General features: G+C 41.3%; 1 protein-coding gene across 1 annotated transcript in view; it reads right to left on the minus strand.

The window, feature by feature from the left end:
• LOC117507453 (DNA-dependent protein kinase catalytic subunit-like) overlaps nt 1-19,497 on the minus strand; it is a 223,154-nt gene that overhangs the window by 113,004 nt on the left and 90,653 nt on the right. The window contains exons 28-38 of the mRNA XM_034167361.1: nt 19,445-19,497; nt 16,987-17,120; nt 15,711-15,941; nt 7,317-7,543; nt 7,024-7,232; nt 6,458-6,590; nt 6,178-6,336; nt 5,862-6,065; nt 4,121-4,309; nt 3,853-3,957; nt 2,608-2,775 (exon numbers count right to left, since the gene is read on the minus strand). The exon at nt 19,445-19,497 is cut by the window's right edge and continues 50 nt beyond it. Coding sequence (XP_034023252.1) covers nt 2,608-2,775; nt 3,853-3,957; nt 4,121-4,309; nt 5,862-6,065; nt 6,178-6,336; nt 6,458-6,590; nt 7,024-7,232; nt 7,317-7,543; nt 15,711-15,941; nt 16,987-17,120; nt 19,445-19,497 — 1,812 coding nt within the window. The remainder of the gene's footprint in view (nt 1-2,607; nt 2,776-3,852; nt 3,958-4,120; nt 4,310-5,861; nt 6,066-6,177; nt 6,337-6,457; nt 6,591-7,023; nt 7,233-7,316; nt 7,544-15,710; nt 15,942-16,986; nt 17,121-19,444) is intronic.

Here is a 19,497-nt window from a genome sequence, read left to right on the forward strand (position 1 = left end):
GTGTGTGCGTATGTATGTATGTACATGTAGATATGTATTTATGAAATTTTGTTTGTGTGTATATATTTCTTATTTTTAGTATAAGGGGTGGGTATTTATAAGCTTTGCTTCTGCCCTCCCCCTTTCGGTGACACGGGATCGTTGTAAAGTTGCTTTGTTATGAGGTTTTTTTGTTGAATTGTGTGCCAAATAAACTCATTCATTTGTTCACATACTATATGTACCTTAATCTCATTCTTCAGCATTTGTGCCTTACGACATCACAAAGTTTTAATTCTGAGTCCCCTGTTTTGTTGATGGGAGAGGAAAAAAATATTTAGGCCTTATTACCACAGTGACTGTATGAGGCTACAAGTAGATGGTGTAGTCATAGACAGTGTACATCACGCTGCCTGTTACGCAGCTGATCCAGACATGTCACAGCTATTATAACCTGGCTTTATATGAAATAAGGATTGTGAATAAATGATTACTGTCACGTTATTCTCTTTTTTTATGTTTTCAGTAGGAGAGACTAAAATCCAACTAGCGTGTTGCCCGTGGAGATCCAGAGGCTCTAGATTGGGTAGTGTTTATAAAATAGGTAGTTGACATTTTCCAACGTGGTAAAACATTAAGCAAAGAGTTGGAAGGGCATGTCAGTCAAGAATGTTTTCAGAACCTTACACCTCAACAATTTTAGAAGAGCAACTCAACCCTTTTATTTCCTGTCAATTATGTAATTCTTATGTTAATTTACTGTCTTCATGTATTTATAAAATGTTTAGGTTGTTGTTATCATATACACACTATTATTATTATCATCATTATTCTTATTTTATTATTACATCTATTTTGTGATTTGATTTTTTAAATGACCACAATGGAAATAAGTGTTTTCACTTTCTTGTGTCACCCATGTATTTTTAACGTATTTACAATTATATGTACTTACACTCACGCTTTTAATATAATAGATGATTTATTGTCCCCTGTTGGAAAGGCGTGCGAGTCCAAAACGTAATGATAGTGGGGCAAAAAAGCATTTAGTCAGCCCCTGATTGTGCAAGTTCTCAAAAGGATGAGAGAGGTTTGTAATTTTCAACATAGGTACACTTCAACGATGAGAGACAAAATGAGAAAAAAAAAAAAAATCCAGGATATCAAATTGTAGGATTTTTAAAGAAGAAATAAGTATTTGGTCACGCACAAACAAGAAAGATTTCTGGCTCTCACAGACCTGCAACTTCTTCTTTAAGAAGCTATTCTGTCCTCCACTTGTTACCTGTATTAATGGCATCTGTTGGAACTCATTAAAAGACACCTGCCCACAGCCTCAAACAGTCAGACTCCAAACTCAACCATGACCAAGACCAAAGCGCTGTTGAAGGACACCAGGAAGAACACTGTAGACCTGCACCAAGCTGGGAAGAGTAAATCTACAATAGTCAAGCAGGTTGGTGTGAATAAATCAACCGTGGGAGCAATTGTAAGAAAATGGAAGACATACAAGACCATTGATAATCTCCCTCGATCTGGGGCTCCACGCAAGATCTCATCCCGTGGGGTCAAAATGATCATGAGAATGGTGAGCAAAAATCTCAGAACTACACGAAGGGACCTGATGAATGACCTGCAGAGAGCTGGGACCAAAGTAACAAAGGCTACACACTATGCAGAGAGGGACTCAAATCCTGCAGTGCCAGGTGTGTCCCCCTGCTTAAGCCAGTACATGTCCAGGCCTATCTGAAGTTTGCCAGAGAGCATATGGATAATCCAGAAGAGGACTGGGAGAATATCATGTGGTCAGATGAAACCAATACAGAACATTTTGGTAAAAACTCAAGTCATTGTGTTTGGAGGAAGAAGAATGTAAGTTGCATTCCAAGAACATCATACCTACGGTGATGCATGGGGGTGGAAACATCATGCTTTGGGGCTGTTTTTCTGCAAAGGGGACAGGATGACTGATCTGTGTTAAGGGAAGAATGAACGGGGCCATGGATCGTGAGATTTTAAGCCAAAACCTCCTTCCATCAGTGAGAGCATTGAAGATGCAACGAAGCTGGGTCTTCCAGCATGACAATGATCCCAAACACCCCGCTCGGGCAATGAAGGAGTGGTTCCGTAAAAACATTTCAAGGTCCTGGAGTGGCCGAGCCAGTCTCCAGACCTCAACCCCATAGAAAATTTGTGGAGGGAGATGAAAGTCCATGTGCAAACCTGGTGAAGACTTACAGGAAACGTTTGACCTCTGTCATTGTCAACAAAGGATATGTTACAAAGTACTGAGTTGAACTTTTGTTATTGACCAAATACTTATTTTCCACCATAATTTACAAATAAATTCTTTAAAAATCCTACAATGTTATTTCCTGGATTTTTTTTTTCTCATTTTGTCTCTCATTTGAAGTGCACCCATGATGAAAATTACAGATCAGATCAGAAGAAGATCAGAACAAGAGGATGTTTACAGGAAAAAAGATACTCACTGGTGCATGGACAGATAATATCAGACAGTGATGTCTACTTGTACTAATGAAAAAAAAAAAATCAATACAAAAGAGAAACACAGACCACAGACTGTAAACAGGCCAACTTGAATAAATGCCAAAACACTAACTTCACCTTCCGGATGCAGTCCATGTAGTTGTTGCGGTTAAGCGAGCCCTTAGCAAACTCATCAGACTGCATAGGAAAATGAGAGGCTACAAGAGCATCAAGTGCTTTCTGCAGCTCAGCCAGATGCTCCTCTGAGAGTGTTGTGAAGAATGGTAACACCAGCAGGGCCTGACTCTGGACAAATACAGAAATTCAACAAGTACCAAAAGAGCAAAAAACATATTTTAATATGATGTTGTATATTTCTTGAATCTCGTATATTCATCAAAATGATAAGGATCAGCCCAATTTCTACAGGCTATATGTGCTGTAATCAAAACACGTCGCCAAGATTGACAGTGGGACCACGTGTCCGTAGCCAGTTATTTATTTATTGCTTCCCTTGTAAAACACACTGCAGCTCAAAATAAATAAATACAATTCTCAACAATACTCCACTCATTTCACACTGAAATAACTGACAAAAAGTATCAAACCTTTTTACATTATTCTAATTTATCCAATACTTAAGAGATGGTATAAAAAATGGCAGCACTCCCTAAAAGGTTAATGTGATATTTTTGTTATACCAATTGAAATTAAGCTAATAAAAAAAAAAAATCTACACTACATCTTGATTGTTTCATTTCAACTCTGTTACTGAAGTATATAAAACATTATTCAACTACTTATGGACTTCATTGTACTGTATGGATTCCATTATTTTGTCTGTGATATGTTTATTGCATTTATATTGTGTTGTAGAGATTTGTGTTAACTGTGCATTTAAAGAAAACTGTAGGAGAGGTGATGGTCTAGTAGTGACGTGTTGGGCTTCAGACCAGAAGATCCTCTATTCAAATCCCAGCCTGACTGGAAAATCACTAAGGGCCCCCGAGCAAGGTCCTTAATCCTCTAGTTGCTCCTGGTGTGTAGTGAGTACCTTGTATGGCAGCACTCTCACACTGGTGTGAATGTGAGGCATTATCTGTAAAGCACTTTGAGAATTTGATTCAGATGGAAAAGCACTATATAAATGCAGTCCATTTACCATTTAGGTATTTTTAATATACAGAGATGCCTGTTTTTGTAAAATCCCAAGCGTGACCAAATTTTTACATGGCACTGAAGTGGTAGGACATAAAACAAACATAAAAAGTCAAACATAAGTAATCACAGCTCTTGTGGAGCGCTCTAAACCAATGAAAGACTAATTACAAGGAAAACAAGATGATTTCCTGCATGTCAGACTGGAGACCTTGAAACTGTTACCTTGAGATTTAGTGGCAGATTCAGGTCAACCAACAATGTAGTGAAAGTGGAAAACACCGGTCTGAATGCTTCGTGAGAGACACTGGAGCAGACAGAAGAATCAATCTGAAGAGAAGGAAAATGTAAACACAATAAATGAATTTAAATAGGAATCAGAAGACAACTGATTCAGATACGGTATGCTGTCGGGGTGTGAACTATACTTTTTGTTCATGCTTGTCAGTTACTGTGCAAGACTTCAGTCTGCTCACTTCAACTTTTCCCATACCTGGAGCAGTTTGGAGAGCAGCAGCAGAGTAGCAGTTTTGCTCTCTGGAGTGGAAGACTGTCCTTCCCACCACGACTGCAGACTACCCCATCTTCGTAGCACTTCTTCCACCAGCTGCTTTCCCTGAGTCTTCCTTACAGTGCGCTCTCTGAAGCTGTGGTCCAGCATGCCATTCAACAACATACTCACCTGAAGAATCAGCACCAATCAATACTTCATACTTCATCTTACAGAATTTGAATGGGCCTAAAACTGATGTGTTGATATTTGTCCTGACACCACAACAGAAACAACTTTTGTATATGAAGTTATTGTTTCAAAGTTTGTGATTGATTTCTCTTTTATGGTACATAAATTTTCCTTAACACTAAATTCCACCAGATGTGCCTGCATCATGTCATGGCTGCCTGAGATGATAGACGCCGTTCTAATCAATGCATGCGATTCCACCCACAGAGTCATTCTGGTGTGTCCCAGAGTTGGCTCTTCACTCCACGGAGAATACTCGATCTATTTTTGTCAGATGTCAGCCAATCAAGTATTGCTTTTCACATGATTCCTGAGTCCCCCCTGCACCAACATCCTTTCTCATCACTTCAATGTATTTGTAACAACTAAACAAGGAACCAACCACGCTGACTCTTAAATGCCTAGGGATGGGTACTGCTAAGATTTTATCGACATCGATACCATTATCGATTCCGCTTATCGATCCAATTCCCTTATCGATTCCCTTATCGATAACTCTTGTGAATTTTCTGTGTACTAAAAGTAGGCTTTACAGGTTTTCTATGTCAACAACATTTATTGAGTCGTAAAGTAAATAAATATGAAATTGGTTACAGGATCCTTAAACTCTGGACATAATAAATTCTACATTGTGTATCCTTGATCTCTGGACATAAATAGAAATCAACAAAATCTGTAGTTTTGTCAAAAGCATTTCCTTTCAGACATTATTGGCATGAATAAATGTGTGCTCTTGTAGCCGGCTGTGCTGCACGTCAGTAATTTATAAGGAATGCAGGACGTCTCATTTTGGGTGGAAAAAACATTTTAGTCGATTGTAGTTTATTGTGTGTATTACAGCGTTTGCAAAGAGGTGTTATTTCATTTAAAGCAGCAATTCCTTTTGAAGTTATTAATTCCGATCGGACTCTGTCTCGGCAGAGAGCGGCGTAGTGTTTGGAGCTGTGCCAACGGAATGGAGGACGATTCTCGTTTCTTGACTGCAACAAGAGAAGAGTCTCAGTTAGTGACTTTAATCCACACAAAAGTGACTCAGTATTGACATATTTTAATGGCTTTGAGAGGGGTTAAGAAGGAGACTTGCAGCTTCAGAGAGCAGCAAATCAAAGAACCAACAAGCCAGCGGATCGAAGCATTGCTTCATTGGTTCACACGTCAAAGTGGAGTCACGCTGCAGAAGCAGTTGATTACAGACCCGCTGCAGGGTCTGTAATCAATGCAGAGAAATGATCATTTTCCCGACAAACACCCTCAAAAACAACGGCCACTCTGAAGGACCGATAAGGGAATCGTTAAGCAAAAAGACTATTGATATAGGTAAATCGAATCATTTCTTAACGATACCCGAAAAGAACCGGTTCTTGATACCCAACCCTATAAATGCCATTCTGAAATAATGACATCATAAAGCCGTGTCTGGTGGAATCAAAGGGTTATGGGAAGCTATGCACAATGTAATTCTCAGGCATAAATTTAAAACTGTTAGGGCTACCATGCTGGGATTGGAAGATGCTGCATTCATCAGATGTGGCACGGTGATGTCCAGATTTCTCAGCAGCTCAGCGTTGATGGTCATCTGGAAGAGGCTGTAGAAGTACTCCCCATGAGAGAAGCTCAAGAAGTTTTTGCTGTGGCTTCCAGATATTGGCACAGAAAGCATGATGGTGTTCAACAGTACATCCACCAGCTGCTCACTCTGCAGGGAAACAACAATGTATATTAGAAGGCAACACAAATGTACATTTAATGTTATTGCCACTGCATTGTGCATTCAGCGTGTGCATTCCACTCAAATAATTTAAATTTACCTGCTGACTGAGAGAAAAGGCAAACTGAAGCAGACTGTCTGCTAGCCTCCTGGTATTTACATCCAATGATGGAAGCGCCTTCCTCTCCTCGCCAGGTGCTATACCTTTGTAGACAGTCATGAGAAGACGAGAGCCAAGGGATCTGGAATAAGCTGCATCCTACATGGCAGCACACACCAAAAACACACATTTTGAAGAGCTGCAATTTGCGACACTGCAGCAAATTTCCTACAAACTGTCTCAAATACTTATTTCTTTACATCTGTCACATTCCAAATACCTGGCTGTGGAGAACGGAGCTGAGGAAGCCAGCTTTGTGGATCTGTTTAGATGCAGACAGAATCATTTCCATCTGGTTATGGGTGCTCAGAGTGCTGGAATGATAAAGGTCTACAGTGCACAGTTCCTCCACACTGCACAGGACAGGAAAGAAAGAAACAGACAAGTGTTTGCTGTATTGCTATTGGAAGTGCCATCATTGTCCTGATCCTCAGGACCCAACGTACTGCACATTTTTCATTTCTCGTTGTTCCAAGTGCTTCATTGTTCATTTAGCTGTGGATTGTCTAAACACACCTGAATGAGCTGATATGGTTTGAATAGATCAGGGATAAATAGAAAACTTGTGTTACTTTAGGTACCAAGGACCAGAATTGCGATACACTGGACTAAATGTTAAAAATGGAAAAAAAAAAAAAGAAGATATATAGAGAGAGAGAGAGAGAGAGAGAGAGAGAGAGAGAGAGAGAGAGAGAGAGAGAGAGAGAGAGAGAGAGAGAGAGAGAGAGAGTCTTTTTTTCTACCCATCTGCAATATGAAACTGATAATGAGTTAACATCAACATACCTTTTACGAGAGATTCTTTTCTGCAGGCTGCTTTCAAGATGAAAGCTGTAAGGAGAGCTCAGAAGGGCCTTGAGCAGAGGAACGCACACTTCCGGTAGGTGTTTAATCACCTCCACATCTGCCATGTTGAATCCTACAGTGGATGGCTCACAAACCACCAGCACAATCAACTCAAAAAACACGGATCCAAAAATATCTTGTTCCAGCAACTGTGAATCAAGAGGGAAAATAATTATTAAACAAACACATTTTCAAATTGAGAAGTCTCCATTCTAGAATTCAATACCATATACCTTCCAAAACTCCTTATCTTCTTTGACAAGAATCATTGTGGCAAACTCCAGCAGGCGGACAATAATGGTGCACTTGCTGTAGTTGTATTGGTCCACCTCTCTGGGGCTGAAGTGGGAGGTTTTCTCACCAAGGGAGAAACAGGTCTGTGCTGCTGCCAGATCGTGAGTTGCCAATTCAGTCAAAAAGAAACTTAAGGCTTTCATAAAGCTGGACTCATCTTTGCATTCTGAGAGAGAGTGAGAGTATTTATTCTCAGTTATTTAGACATTACTGGACAAACAAGCAAATCATTTCATGCTAAAATGGGAGAGGTAACACCATTCATCAATGCCAAAAATCTGTGTCCACATGGATCGACAATTTTGGGAGGCAGAGAGTAGTTTCACTGCTGGTATAACTTTTTTTTTTTTTTAACAGTTTGCTGGTGAATAATGTCTATGGGTGTCATTATTTCTGTATGAGTGCAGAAGGAGTTACCTGCAGAAAATCAAAATCAAGGATGAGTTTGATCCCCATATAGGACACATTTATGAACAAATAATCAGCATCTTACCAATGCGCAAGTAACACATTGTGGAAATGTTTTTGGGCCATGTCCGTGTACACACTGCCATTTACAGAGTGCAAACCAGGGAGCAAAGCATAAAGAGGCTGGATTAAGTCATCTGCTTAGTCATGGGAATGTTATGGGCACAGCATCAACTAATCAGAGTGACACCGGCCACTGTCTTTAAGATCCAGAGTGTATAAGGTGCCCAGTGCGCTGCTGTTGAAAAGCAAAGCTCTAGTGCATGTCTGGATAACACTGCTCACCATCTTCTGAAAATAAAATTAAAAGTTTGATGGCATATACAGTGGGTAAATATTAAACATATCACCATTTTTCTCACTAAATATATTTCTAAAGGTGCTACTGACATGACATTTTCATCAGATGTCAGTAACAACCAAAGTAATCCACACATACAAAGACATCAATCATAGATGTCCATAAATGATGTGCAATAATGTGAAATGACACAGGGATAGTATTGAACACCTGAAGAAACTGAGGGGCAAACAGGTATGGAAAGCCAAGACACAAGCTGAAATCTACTGCTAATTAGACATCAATCCTGCCCCTTGTCAGTACAAATTAATATCAGCTGGTTCAGCCTCAACTGACTGCCTATAAAAAGGTGTTTCATTAACAAGGTGTCACGCAAGAAACATTTCATGATTGGTAAAAGTAAAGAGCTCTCTCAAGATCTTCACAACCTTATTGTTGCAAAACATACTGATGGCATTGGTTACAGAAGAATTTCTAAACTTCTGAATGTTCCACTGAGCACTGTTGGGGCCATAATCTGAAAGTGGAAAGTTTGTTGCACGGCATTTAGACAAGCCTGTGAAATACTGGAAGGATATAGTCTGCTCAGATGAGACTGAAATTGAACTCCTTGAATGCCACAATACACACCATGTTTGGAGATCAAACGGCACTGTCCATCACCCTAAAACACCATACCAATGTTGAAGTCAGAAGGTGGGAAGATCATGGGCTGTTTTTCAGCATATAACACTGGCAAACATCGCATAATTGAAGGAAGGATGAAAGGAAAAAATTAAAAAAAACAGTCTTGATAAAAACATGCTGCCAGGATAATGAAGATGAAACAAGGGTGGATATTTCAGCAAGACAATGATCCCAAAGACACAACCAAGGAAACCCTAACTGGTTTAGAGAATGAAAATAAAGCTGCTAGAATGGTCCAGCCAATCACATGAGTTCAAGCCAATAGAAAATCTATGGAAAAAACTGGACATGGACCGATAACCGGTTTCACGGTATACCACGGTATGAAAAAGCCACAATATCAAAACCACTAAAATTTTCCGTTATACCGTCCCTATGGTATGAGTGGGTTATGAGAATTCTTGACAGGCAACCGGAGGCAGTCGCTGCTGCCCTTCCCCCTGGCGCGCACCTCTGTCTCTGTTTACAAACAGGCAGCTAACCTTAGCTAGTTCTGCATCATGGCTGAAGGAGGCAAAGCCTGCGCTGAACTTTTCCCTCTGTCTAAAAGGACCAAGTCGGCTTTTTCGTATCATTCCAAGCACTTTGTTGGTGAAGCTGGGCCAAGTATTGAGCATCCGGAGTTCCGGACGTTATTCCAGCCACGTTTCTCCCTAGGCAAGTAAGTCATGTGCCCCACGGGGCAGATGCGACATTCCTAAAAGAGAGACGATCATTGTGGTATTTTCTCTAAAATTATCAGTGATATAGTGCTCGCAACCGTAGACATCGCGTCAATTAGTGCTGTGATGGCTCCCTGCAGTCTTGATGTATTTGTGTGTTGTCTAATATGTTTGCTGTGTGTCTTGAGGTTTCGGCCACCTGGGAGGCGCTGATTAAGCTTCCTGCCTGGGAGTATAAAAGGAAGGGTTTTTTGCCTCTCCTTCCTCTCCTCCTCCCTCCTCTGGATCGCAGTTTGGGGAGCAGCTGTGTCTGGTCCCGGTTCTGGCTCTGGCCCCTGGCCCGGGTTTGTTGCGCCATGCCCTTGTTGTTTGTTTCTGTTTGTTTTATCTTTTTATTTTATAATAGCCGTGGTATTTTTGTGCACGGTTATCATCCCATCCAAATCTCATACCGGCCCATGCCTAGAAAGAACTAAAGATCAGAGTTCATAGAAGAGGTCCACAGAACCGTCAAGATTTGAAGACTGCTTGTGTGGAAGAATGGACGAAAATCACACCTGATCAATGCATGTGACTAGCTTCTCCATACAGTAGGCATCTTGAAGCTGTTATGACCAACAAAGGCTTTTGTATGAAGTATTAAATAAATTTCAGTAAGTGTGTTCAATACTTTTTTCTCCTGTGTCATTCCATTTTATTACACATAACTTAATTTCTGTATGCACCTGTTTTGAATTCTTTGCATGTGTGAATAACTTGGAATGTTACTGACATCTGGTGAAAAATTCATGCCAATAGCACCTTTAGAAATAGATTTACTGAGAAAAATGGTGATGTGTTCAATTAGGGAATAACCCTGTTGTGTCTGATGATTTGCGGACATTAATGGATATTAGCGACGGTAAAATCCAGCATTAACGTCCACATATCATCAAATAATCACTGTTAGTACTGTATTTATCGGTTATCACAGCAGAAATTGCAATATTTACATCGGACAGCAAAGCTTACCATAGCAACAGCGTCTTCATGCCAAACTGGAAATTCTGTGAGCAGACCCACAGATTTCTCTATCTGATCAGAATCCACATCAATACTTTCGTATGATGGATTAAATTCACCCATTTCAGCACTGTCGACACTCCACCAGTTTCTGTTGCTCTCAGCTGACAGCACCATTACTGACATCTGCCTAGCAACGCGGTCAGGGCGCGGAGTAATACATCAAATATGATATGGTCAAATATTTTGCCACTGTCAATGTTATATTTTATGGTCGGAAATGTCACACGATTAACCAACCAGATTTGAGTAACAAATGTAATTGGATTAGAATACTTATTTTACCCACTGTACGTACTTTTGTGAAGGTCATCAACTTCACCCACCACTCTTTACTGCATTCCAACATCCACATCTTCCTCTGGACACTAAATAAATCAGCTTTCATCCGCCGTCAGCTGCTGAGCAATTCAGATCGCTCCAGTTTGCTCCTCAAAATCTAGATCAATCCACAGAAGAAGAACTTTGTGACTGCATGTTTAGTTGGCCTCTGTGCCACGGAGTGGTGCAGAGAGGAGGAGGAGACTGAGAGAGCCAGATGTGTGGCTCCATGCAGCTCTCGTCTCGCTCATTTTCCCAAACATCAGGCACATGCAGCAGGTGGAGCACCTACAGAAGCACGCTGAGGAGCATTGGAATGAGACTTTTAGCTGACCTGACATCACTGTCCTTTGTCAGCATACTGCAGCAATGAAACTGAAAGCAGTGCAGCAGGGTTTAACTGTGCACACGTCAGAGAAGAACGCTGTCATGCTCTATTAAGGATCCTGTCTCACCTCCGCACCATGGTGAGCGACATCTTGGACCCACTGCAATTCGCCTACAGGCCCAACATCGGGGTAGATAATGCTGTCATCTACCTGCTGCAGCAAGTGCTCACCCACCTGGAGACCGGTGGGAGCGCTGTGAGAGTCATGTTCTTTGATTTCTCCAGCGCTTTCAACACCATCAGCTTCCCCTGCTCCAGCTTCCCCCACTGCTGCGGGGGAAGCTGGAGGATGCAGGTGTGGATGGACATCTTGCCGCCTGGACCATCGACTACCTCACTGACCGCCCACAATATGTGCGGCTGCGTGGCTGTCAGTCTGAGCCGGTAAGGTGCAGCACCAGGGCCCCCCAGGGCACAGTCCTCTCGCCTTTCCTCTTCACCCTCTACACCTCGGACTTCACCTACAACATGTCCAGCTGCTATCTCCAGAAGTTCTCTGATGACTCCACCACTGTGGGTCGCGTGTCTGAGGGGAATGAGCTGGAGTACCGGTCAGTCATCACAGACTTTGTGGACTGGTGTGAGCGCAACCACTTGTGTCTCGACACCAGTAAGACGAAGGAGATGGTGATCGACTTCAGGAGGAAACCACCACCTCACCCACCGATGAACATCCAGGGGTAGAACATAAAGACTGTGGACAGTCTCAAATACCTGGGTGTTCACCTCAACAGCAAACTGGACTGGACTCACAACACCGACACCCTGTACAAAAAAGGCCAGAGTCGCCTCCACCTCCTGAGGAGACTGAGATCCTTTGGAGTGAGCAGGCCTCTGCTTAAGACCTTCTATGACTCTGTTGTAGCCTCAGCTCTCCTCTATGCTGTCGTCTGTTGGGCCCCGGGCAGCACAGAGCGGGAGAGAAAGAGACTGAATAAGCTGGTCAGGAAGTCCAGCTCTGTCCTGGGCTGTCCTCTGGACTCTTTGGAGGAGGTGGCTGAGAGGAGGGTGTTAGCCAAGTTCAAATCCATCATGAACAACTCCTCTCACCCTCTGCACCGGACTGTAGGGGAGCTAAACAGCTCGTTCAGTGACAGGCTGAGGCACCCTCAGTGCAAGAAGGAACGATACCGCAGGTAGTTCCTCCCTGCTGCTGTTAGACTGTACAATAGTGAAATAACCACATGCAATAATATGTCCACAAATCATGTGCAATATTAATATGTCCACACATCATGTGCAATAACAACTCATTTACAAATCCCTGCACTAATGTCACCTTATCACATCTAAACTCCATCTCACATATTGTAAATAAGATGCTCCTATCTCTTTCAATCCCAATCATGTTTATATATATGTATATGTACTTACATATGTACGTACATGTATGCCTGTATATGTGTGTGTGTATGTGTGTGTGTGTGTGTGTATATATATATATATATATATATATATATATATACACACACACACACACATATTCTATTTCTATTTCTACCTCATTTTCTTATGCCCTGTACTGTTACAAGTATTATTATTATTGCTTATCCTTGCACACGCTGTTTGATGAACATTTTCCTCTACTTGCACCCATCTTGTGTGTTTTTTAAGAGCTGACGTAACATGTGAATTTCTCCTCTGTGAGATCAATAAAGTTCATCTTATCAACACTAATCAAAACGGCTCAACATGCTTAGTTGCGACCTCCACAACATGAGGCGAAATAAGGGTGGTGTGTGACATTCGTGAAAGATTTTTTGACAGCCAAAAACATGCTTCATGAAAATCACGAATATCACGCATTATTAAGAAACCTATTCAGATGCGTTAAGTCACATTACGAATGTCAGGAATGTGCCAAGAATGATGCAAATATGACATTCGTAACATGTCCGTGTAGACGCAGCATTACAAATGCCTACTTTTTTTGGGCATACCCGAACAAACCAGAGGAGGTGTGACATGAGCTAGACAGATTATATTTTAATATAGAGGGAGATTAAACTGCGACACTTGTGACAATGTGTGTCATGAACAATGGGATATAGTGCAACCGGCAAGTAGGGTAGACGTGCACCTTGAACGCGACGATGTAGGCCCATCTGAATTTGCGTCATGTAAAGACCAGAAAGACACGCCGCTTCTACTCCCAACCACACATCATTTTTAGAGCAACACCCTCACATGAGCTCATGAGGACGTGATTTAGAGGATATGGGTGATGGGCATGAAAACTATTGGGTGTCGGGTGGAAGCGAGCAACAATACTTGCGTTGTGATATATACATGGTGTACGATAGGGCCCCTAATCTGATATCTGAAACACTACAAAAGGCTGACACAATGGACTGGTTTAAGACACTTGTGTCACCATTCAAAGAGACCTCTGTGTATACTGATGGAATATAACATGCTACACAATACGCAATCATCTTTTCTGAACTCTAGTTAAGGTTGCTAAAGAATGTTTCTATTCAAATGTTTAGCTACTTAGAATACTGCATTAGAATCACAACCCATCAAAAATTCAATGCATCTTCAAAATAATAGAAAAGCTAACATGCATGTTTTCACTATTTTCCACTTTCACTTCTAATTATATAAGGAAACGTCATAGGTAATTCCCATTTTCTGCACAATAACTGTAGCAAAAAGAAATGCACCATCTATTCAGACACTGTTCTACTGTATTCACTGACAACACATCTGTGTCTTCCAAAACAGCAAATGCACTGTGAGCACATAACTTGAAGAACAAAATACTAAGCAAGCACACCTGGACCCATTCTAGTTTGCATATCGTTCCAATCACTCGACCAATGATGCCATCTCAACTGCCCTTCACTCAGCCCTCACTCACCTGGACACTACAACTCATATGTTCGAATGCTGTTAAACAGTAAAATGGTAAATGGACTGCATTTATATAGCGCTTTTTCATCTGCATCAGATGCTCAAAGTGCTTTAATAATGCCTCACATTCACCCCAATGTCAGGCTGCTGCCATACAAGGTATTCATTACACACCAGGAGCAACTAGGGGATTAAGGACCTTAGTGATTTTCTGGTCAGGCTGAGATTTGAACCAAGGATCCTCTGGTCTCAAGGCCAACAGCATAACCACTACACCATCACCTCCCCTGTTCAATGACTTCAGTTCAGCATTCAACACAATCATCTCCCAGCAGCTGATTCACAAACTGGACCGGCTAGGGCTCAGCACCTCACTGTGGAACTGGATGCTGCATTTCCTGACAGGAAGACCTCAGGCAGTAGGGGTCAGCAGCAACACCTCTAGCACAATCACTGTAAACACAGGGGGGCCCCACGGATATGTGCTGAGCTCCCTCCTCATTGCTGACCCATGACTGCAGACAGTCACACAGCTTCAATCTCTTCATCAAGTTTGCAGACAAAACGACTGTGATGGGTCTCATCAGCAATGGAGATGAGACAACCTACAGGAGCAAGGTGAGCCGCCTGGCCATGTGGTGCAACTTTGCAAGGACAACAATCTTTGTCAGAACGTAAAGAAGACTGTTGTAGATTTCAGGAAAACACACCCTGAATGCTCCACTAACCATGAATAATGCTGCTGTGGAGAGAGTGAGCAGCACCAGGTTCCTAGGTGTGAACATCTCAGAAGGCCTCTCCTGGACCAACAACACTGCGTCACTGGCTAGTAAGCCACAACAGTGTCTCTACTTCCTCTGCAAGTTGAGAAGAGTCAGAGCTCTTAACCAGCTCTATCACTGTCTGGTATGGCATCTGCACTGTGTCCTGCTGCAAGAAATGTGCCTTCCAAATCATGTCCACTCAACTGAATTTAACTGTAGAAACATCTCAAAGATTATCAGAGGAAACAGGATGCACCTGAGTTCAATTCTGAGCTTAATGGCAAAGGCTGTGAATAATTATGTACATGTGATTTCTTTTTATTTTTAATAAATTTGCCAAAATCTAAAAACAAAACAAAAAAAAAACCCTCACATTGTCATTATGGGGTATTGTGGGTAGAATTTTGAGGGAAAAAAAATGAATTTCATGCATTTTGGAATAAGGCTGTAACATAAACTGTAAAAAGTGAAGCGCTATGAATACTTTCCAGATGCACCGTACGGCTGGTACATATCGCATTAACAATAAAGCCTACTTGACTAATACATCATAGGTAGACTGAATAAACACAGAATCTGCATATTTAATAATGTGACAATGCAACCAAGCAAACTTACCAATGCAAGGAAGCACTTGAGAGTTTTCATGTTAGGAAAAATGTGCAATACACAGTATGTCTGTGTGTATGTTCATCTGCTAGTGTACAGAAATCTGGATGCTACTGTTATGCATTGTAATACTGTGCATTTCCATTCAACCTTTCCATAATCATAACAGCTGTGTTTTGGATAAAATAATGAGAATAAATAGCAAACTGACTTACTAAGCATGTGACCTGGCTTGATTATGTGCAAGTTGATGAAGGTGTTGTAGCAGTCCAGGGCAGCCAGAAGGAGCTCCATCCACTGGAGGGCAGCTCTGACACTGAAAGGGCCTGACAGGTCCCGGAGAGTGGGCTGGGAAAGAAGACCTGCACCCTCAAACCGGGAGATCAAGTAGCCCATGCCACGATCCTTCAGCACAGTATCCAACCACTGGGGTGGAGATTTCTTTCCTTTCAGAAAAATATATTCAGAAAATTATTCATGTGTAATGGAAGGTAAATTCAGTCAAATGAAAGGGAAATTCAGTCAGAGTAACAGCAGTTAGCTAAATCGCAGGCAGAAAATTTAACACGAAAGTGGGATTCACACGAGTTGCTCATCAGTTGCAATATTATCTTTGCAATATAATATATAGAGGCTAAACCATGGTCAAACTGCAGCTCTGGGAGTCCACACTGCAGGGGTGCATCAATTCAATGCAGTTTCATCACAACTTAGACTTTCTATTCTTTCCCTACATCTGCCTTGAATTTTGGCTGATTACACACACAAGTAGAAACAATTCACAGTAGTTCAACAATGTTTTGCGTCATTACACAACTTTGTTCATATGGCTGCACAAAATCACAATATGAATTTCTCTGATAAACAGCCAAAAAGGATGTGATTAAGGTGTACAAATAATCATAGTGCAGGACACGGTGCCCTACTGTGGCCCATGTGCTTCGTACCATTTACAAACACATCTCTCACCAATTCCTGTCATTGACAAGTGGAAGATTGTAGTTTTACTTTTTCAGTTTTGCACTGTGCACGTGTGTGAATAAAGCAACTGATGACCATTGTTGTTGTGTATATATGTCACTAAAATTCATTTTCATGCGAAGACGTATGTAAAAATAAATGACATTTTAATCAGGTGCTCTTCACTTACATTCTGTGATTGTAATGAGGTAATAAAGCCTCACACAGAAGTGTAGTTTGGGGCCCATGGTCAGTTTAATTCATCCCTGACTACTACTCAATGCACAGAAGATATGAAAAGGAAATAGATTTTTAACCTTGGAAAAATTTTTCAAGGTCAAAGTCCTGTTAAAAATGGCTTTTCGTGAGCTGAATTAGATGTGATCGCGATTTCACAGAAATCTCACATCCCTGAGTTCTGTTGACTTCAAATATGAGAACAAAGAAATCATGCAATTCTTACCTGATTCCAAAATGTTACTTGCAATGGCCAGTTACCCTAACCAACAGTCACATGCAAAAAATGTTTACCTGGGAGAAGAGGAATAAACTCATAGAAGAGTTCCATGCATTTATGGCGGCACTCAGTCTGAGGTCGACCACACTGTTCCAGAAGCCATAAGACTACGTCAGATAAACACAGCTTTTCATCACGAGGGAAGCCCCTTAAACAACAGATAATATAGACATTCTAAATAAATAAATAAAAAAGAAAAGAAAAAAAAGAAAACATGCATCCTTGCTCATGTCCAAGCTGGCCATTTTATGTTTGTATCAAGAATGTCTGTGCTGCAACAAAGCAGACCATTATACCACTACGCCACAGTAATTTTAGACCCTATTTTCTCAATTAGGTGTCGGTTACCGATCGATCTACGTTCCGATCCTCACCTATGGTCATGAGATTTGGCTCATGACCAAAAGAACGAGATCGCGAGTACAAGCGGCCGAGATGAGTTTCCTCCGCAGGGTGGCTGGGCGCTCCCTTAGAGATAGGGTGAGGAGCTCGGTCACTCGGGAGGAGCTCGGAGTCGAGCCGCTGCTCCTCCACGTCGAAAGGAGTCAGTTGAGGTGGGTCGGGCATCTTTTCCGGATGCCCCCTGGACGCCTCGCTGGAGAGGTGTTCCGGGCACGTCCCACTAGGAGGAGGCCCCGGGGAAGACCCAGGACACGCTGGAGGGACTACATCTCTCGGCTGGCTTGGGAACGCCTTGGGGTTCCCCCGGAGGAGCTGGAGGAGGTGTGTGTGGATCGGGAGATCTGGGCGGCTTTGCTTGAGCTGCTGCCCCCACGACCCGACTCCGGATAAAGCGGAAGAAAATGGATGGATGGATGGTATCGGTTATGCAGCATTTACTCAAGGCAGCAAGGAATTGCATAATTATTTAAGTTGATGCCATCTCTTCTAATACAAATAATTAAATTGATCCAGATCATCTTCAAAACTAAGTCACTTTTTCAAAGTGCTTTCACAAGTTCTTACAAATAATTATTTAAAATATAAATTCTATCCATAACTTGGTATGTTATCCTTTTCACAGGCAAACATCTGCAGTTTTATATAATGACTAAATAGATCCTTGTCATCCAACTGGTGGTTTGTATGTCACGTGATATTGAATATTTGTCCTATTTGCCATTGTGTTCCATTTACCATGCAATTTTGGTTCCATTTAGCATGCAAAAGCGGTTCCATGCATTTTGTATCACTGCACGCCGCAGTGCACTCACACTAGCAGCAATGGTGCTTAACTTAAAAACGAACATGGTGGTGTTTGTTTTGGTGAAAGACTATCATCTGAATGAGCTTCTTAACAGTGCTAATTTTTTTAACACACACACACAAAAAAACAAACAAAACAAATCCAGTACAGGGTAAGCTGTCTGGAGGCATTTACAGTATTCGCTGCGACGTCTGTAGCTGAAGCAGAAGCCCTGTCAAATAAAGAGCTCAACAAATTTCTGCTGTGATTTTTCGCTGGACTGACATGAAGAAGTCAATGCACAGCATCAAACATGGACTACATCATCAGGATTGATTGTTTTCGAACTATCTCACTGTTTTTGCAAGTTGACTGGGAATAATTTTTGAGAACAATTTTGCTATGTAAAGTTTGTGTTACCTGTTTGGAATCACACTAAAATGTCACTTTTCTCTTGTTTATAAATTAATAAAATATCAAATGACAATGATCTATTTTAGGCATTATATAAAACAAATAATGAATGTTTTTTCATTCACGCAATGGGAAGAATATTTCATGCGGTGAAAGATGGAACATTCCACTGTTTTCAATGTGCTTACTCAGCGAGTGGGTAAGGTTTAAACCTTACTCAAGTAGGGCAACAATTGAATTAAATTACTTCTAACTTACTACTATCTCAGAGAGCCTCCAGTTTTTTCCAGACTCTCTTCTTACTATGTATTTACTTTCATTTTTAGCAAGCTGGGCAATCTCTGTTAATATTTTTTTAATATACATCCCAGCCTCATCCTTGAGGGGCACCCAGTTTATTAATGAATTTATTTACTTCTCTCAATTTTTTTATATTACAAAAACTCACTTTTGAGTGTTGGTCCAGTGCAGCCCTCCCTACTTTCTTCATATTTTCTTTTAAAATATTGTGACATAAAGCTAAACTACAACAAACTATGTCAATGTGAATACATATTTTACAAACCTAATTGTATTATGAGATGCGTCTTTTAATTTTAAAAATATATAAAAGGGCAATAGCTAACCTAACCTGCATTGCAGAGCACAAGCCCTTGTATGATGTATGAAGTTTTTGTCAAGATATCATGTATTACCCTATGGACAAAGGCACAGACGGACACACACTCAGAGCCCAAACAGTTTCCAGACCTGCTCTGTCTTCAGCAATGCAGGTAAAAATATGCCACAATTAATTATTCTTTGGGGCAAAAGTACTGCGAGCACCCCAGCATACCCACTCCAACTAACAACTAAGAACACAGTGTACCAACCTTGGAACGCGTCTCTTAGCATTGTGCTGATTGAGGCTGGGGGCCATGTATTT

The sequence above is a fragment of the Thalassophryne amazonica genome, chromosome 1 (assembly GCF_902500255.1).
Source record: "Thalassophryne amazonica chromosome 1, fThaAma1.1, whole genome shotgun sequence".
Lineage (NCBI taxonomy): Eukaryota > Metazoa > Chordata > Actinopteri > Batrachoidiformes > Batrachoididae > Thalassophryne > Thalassophryne amazonica.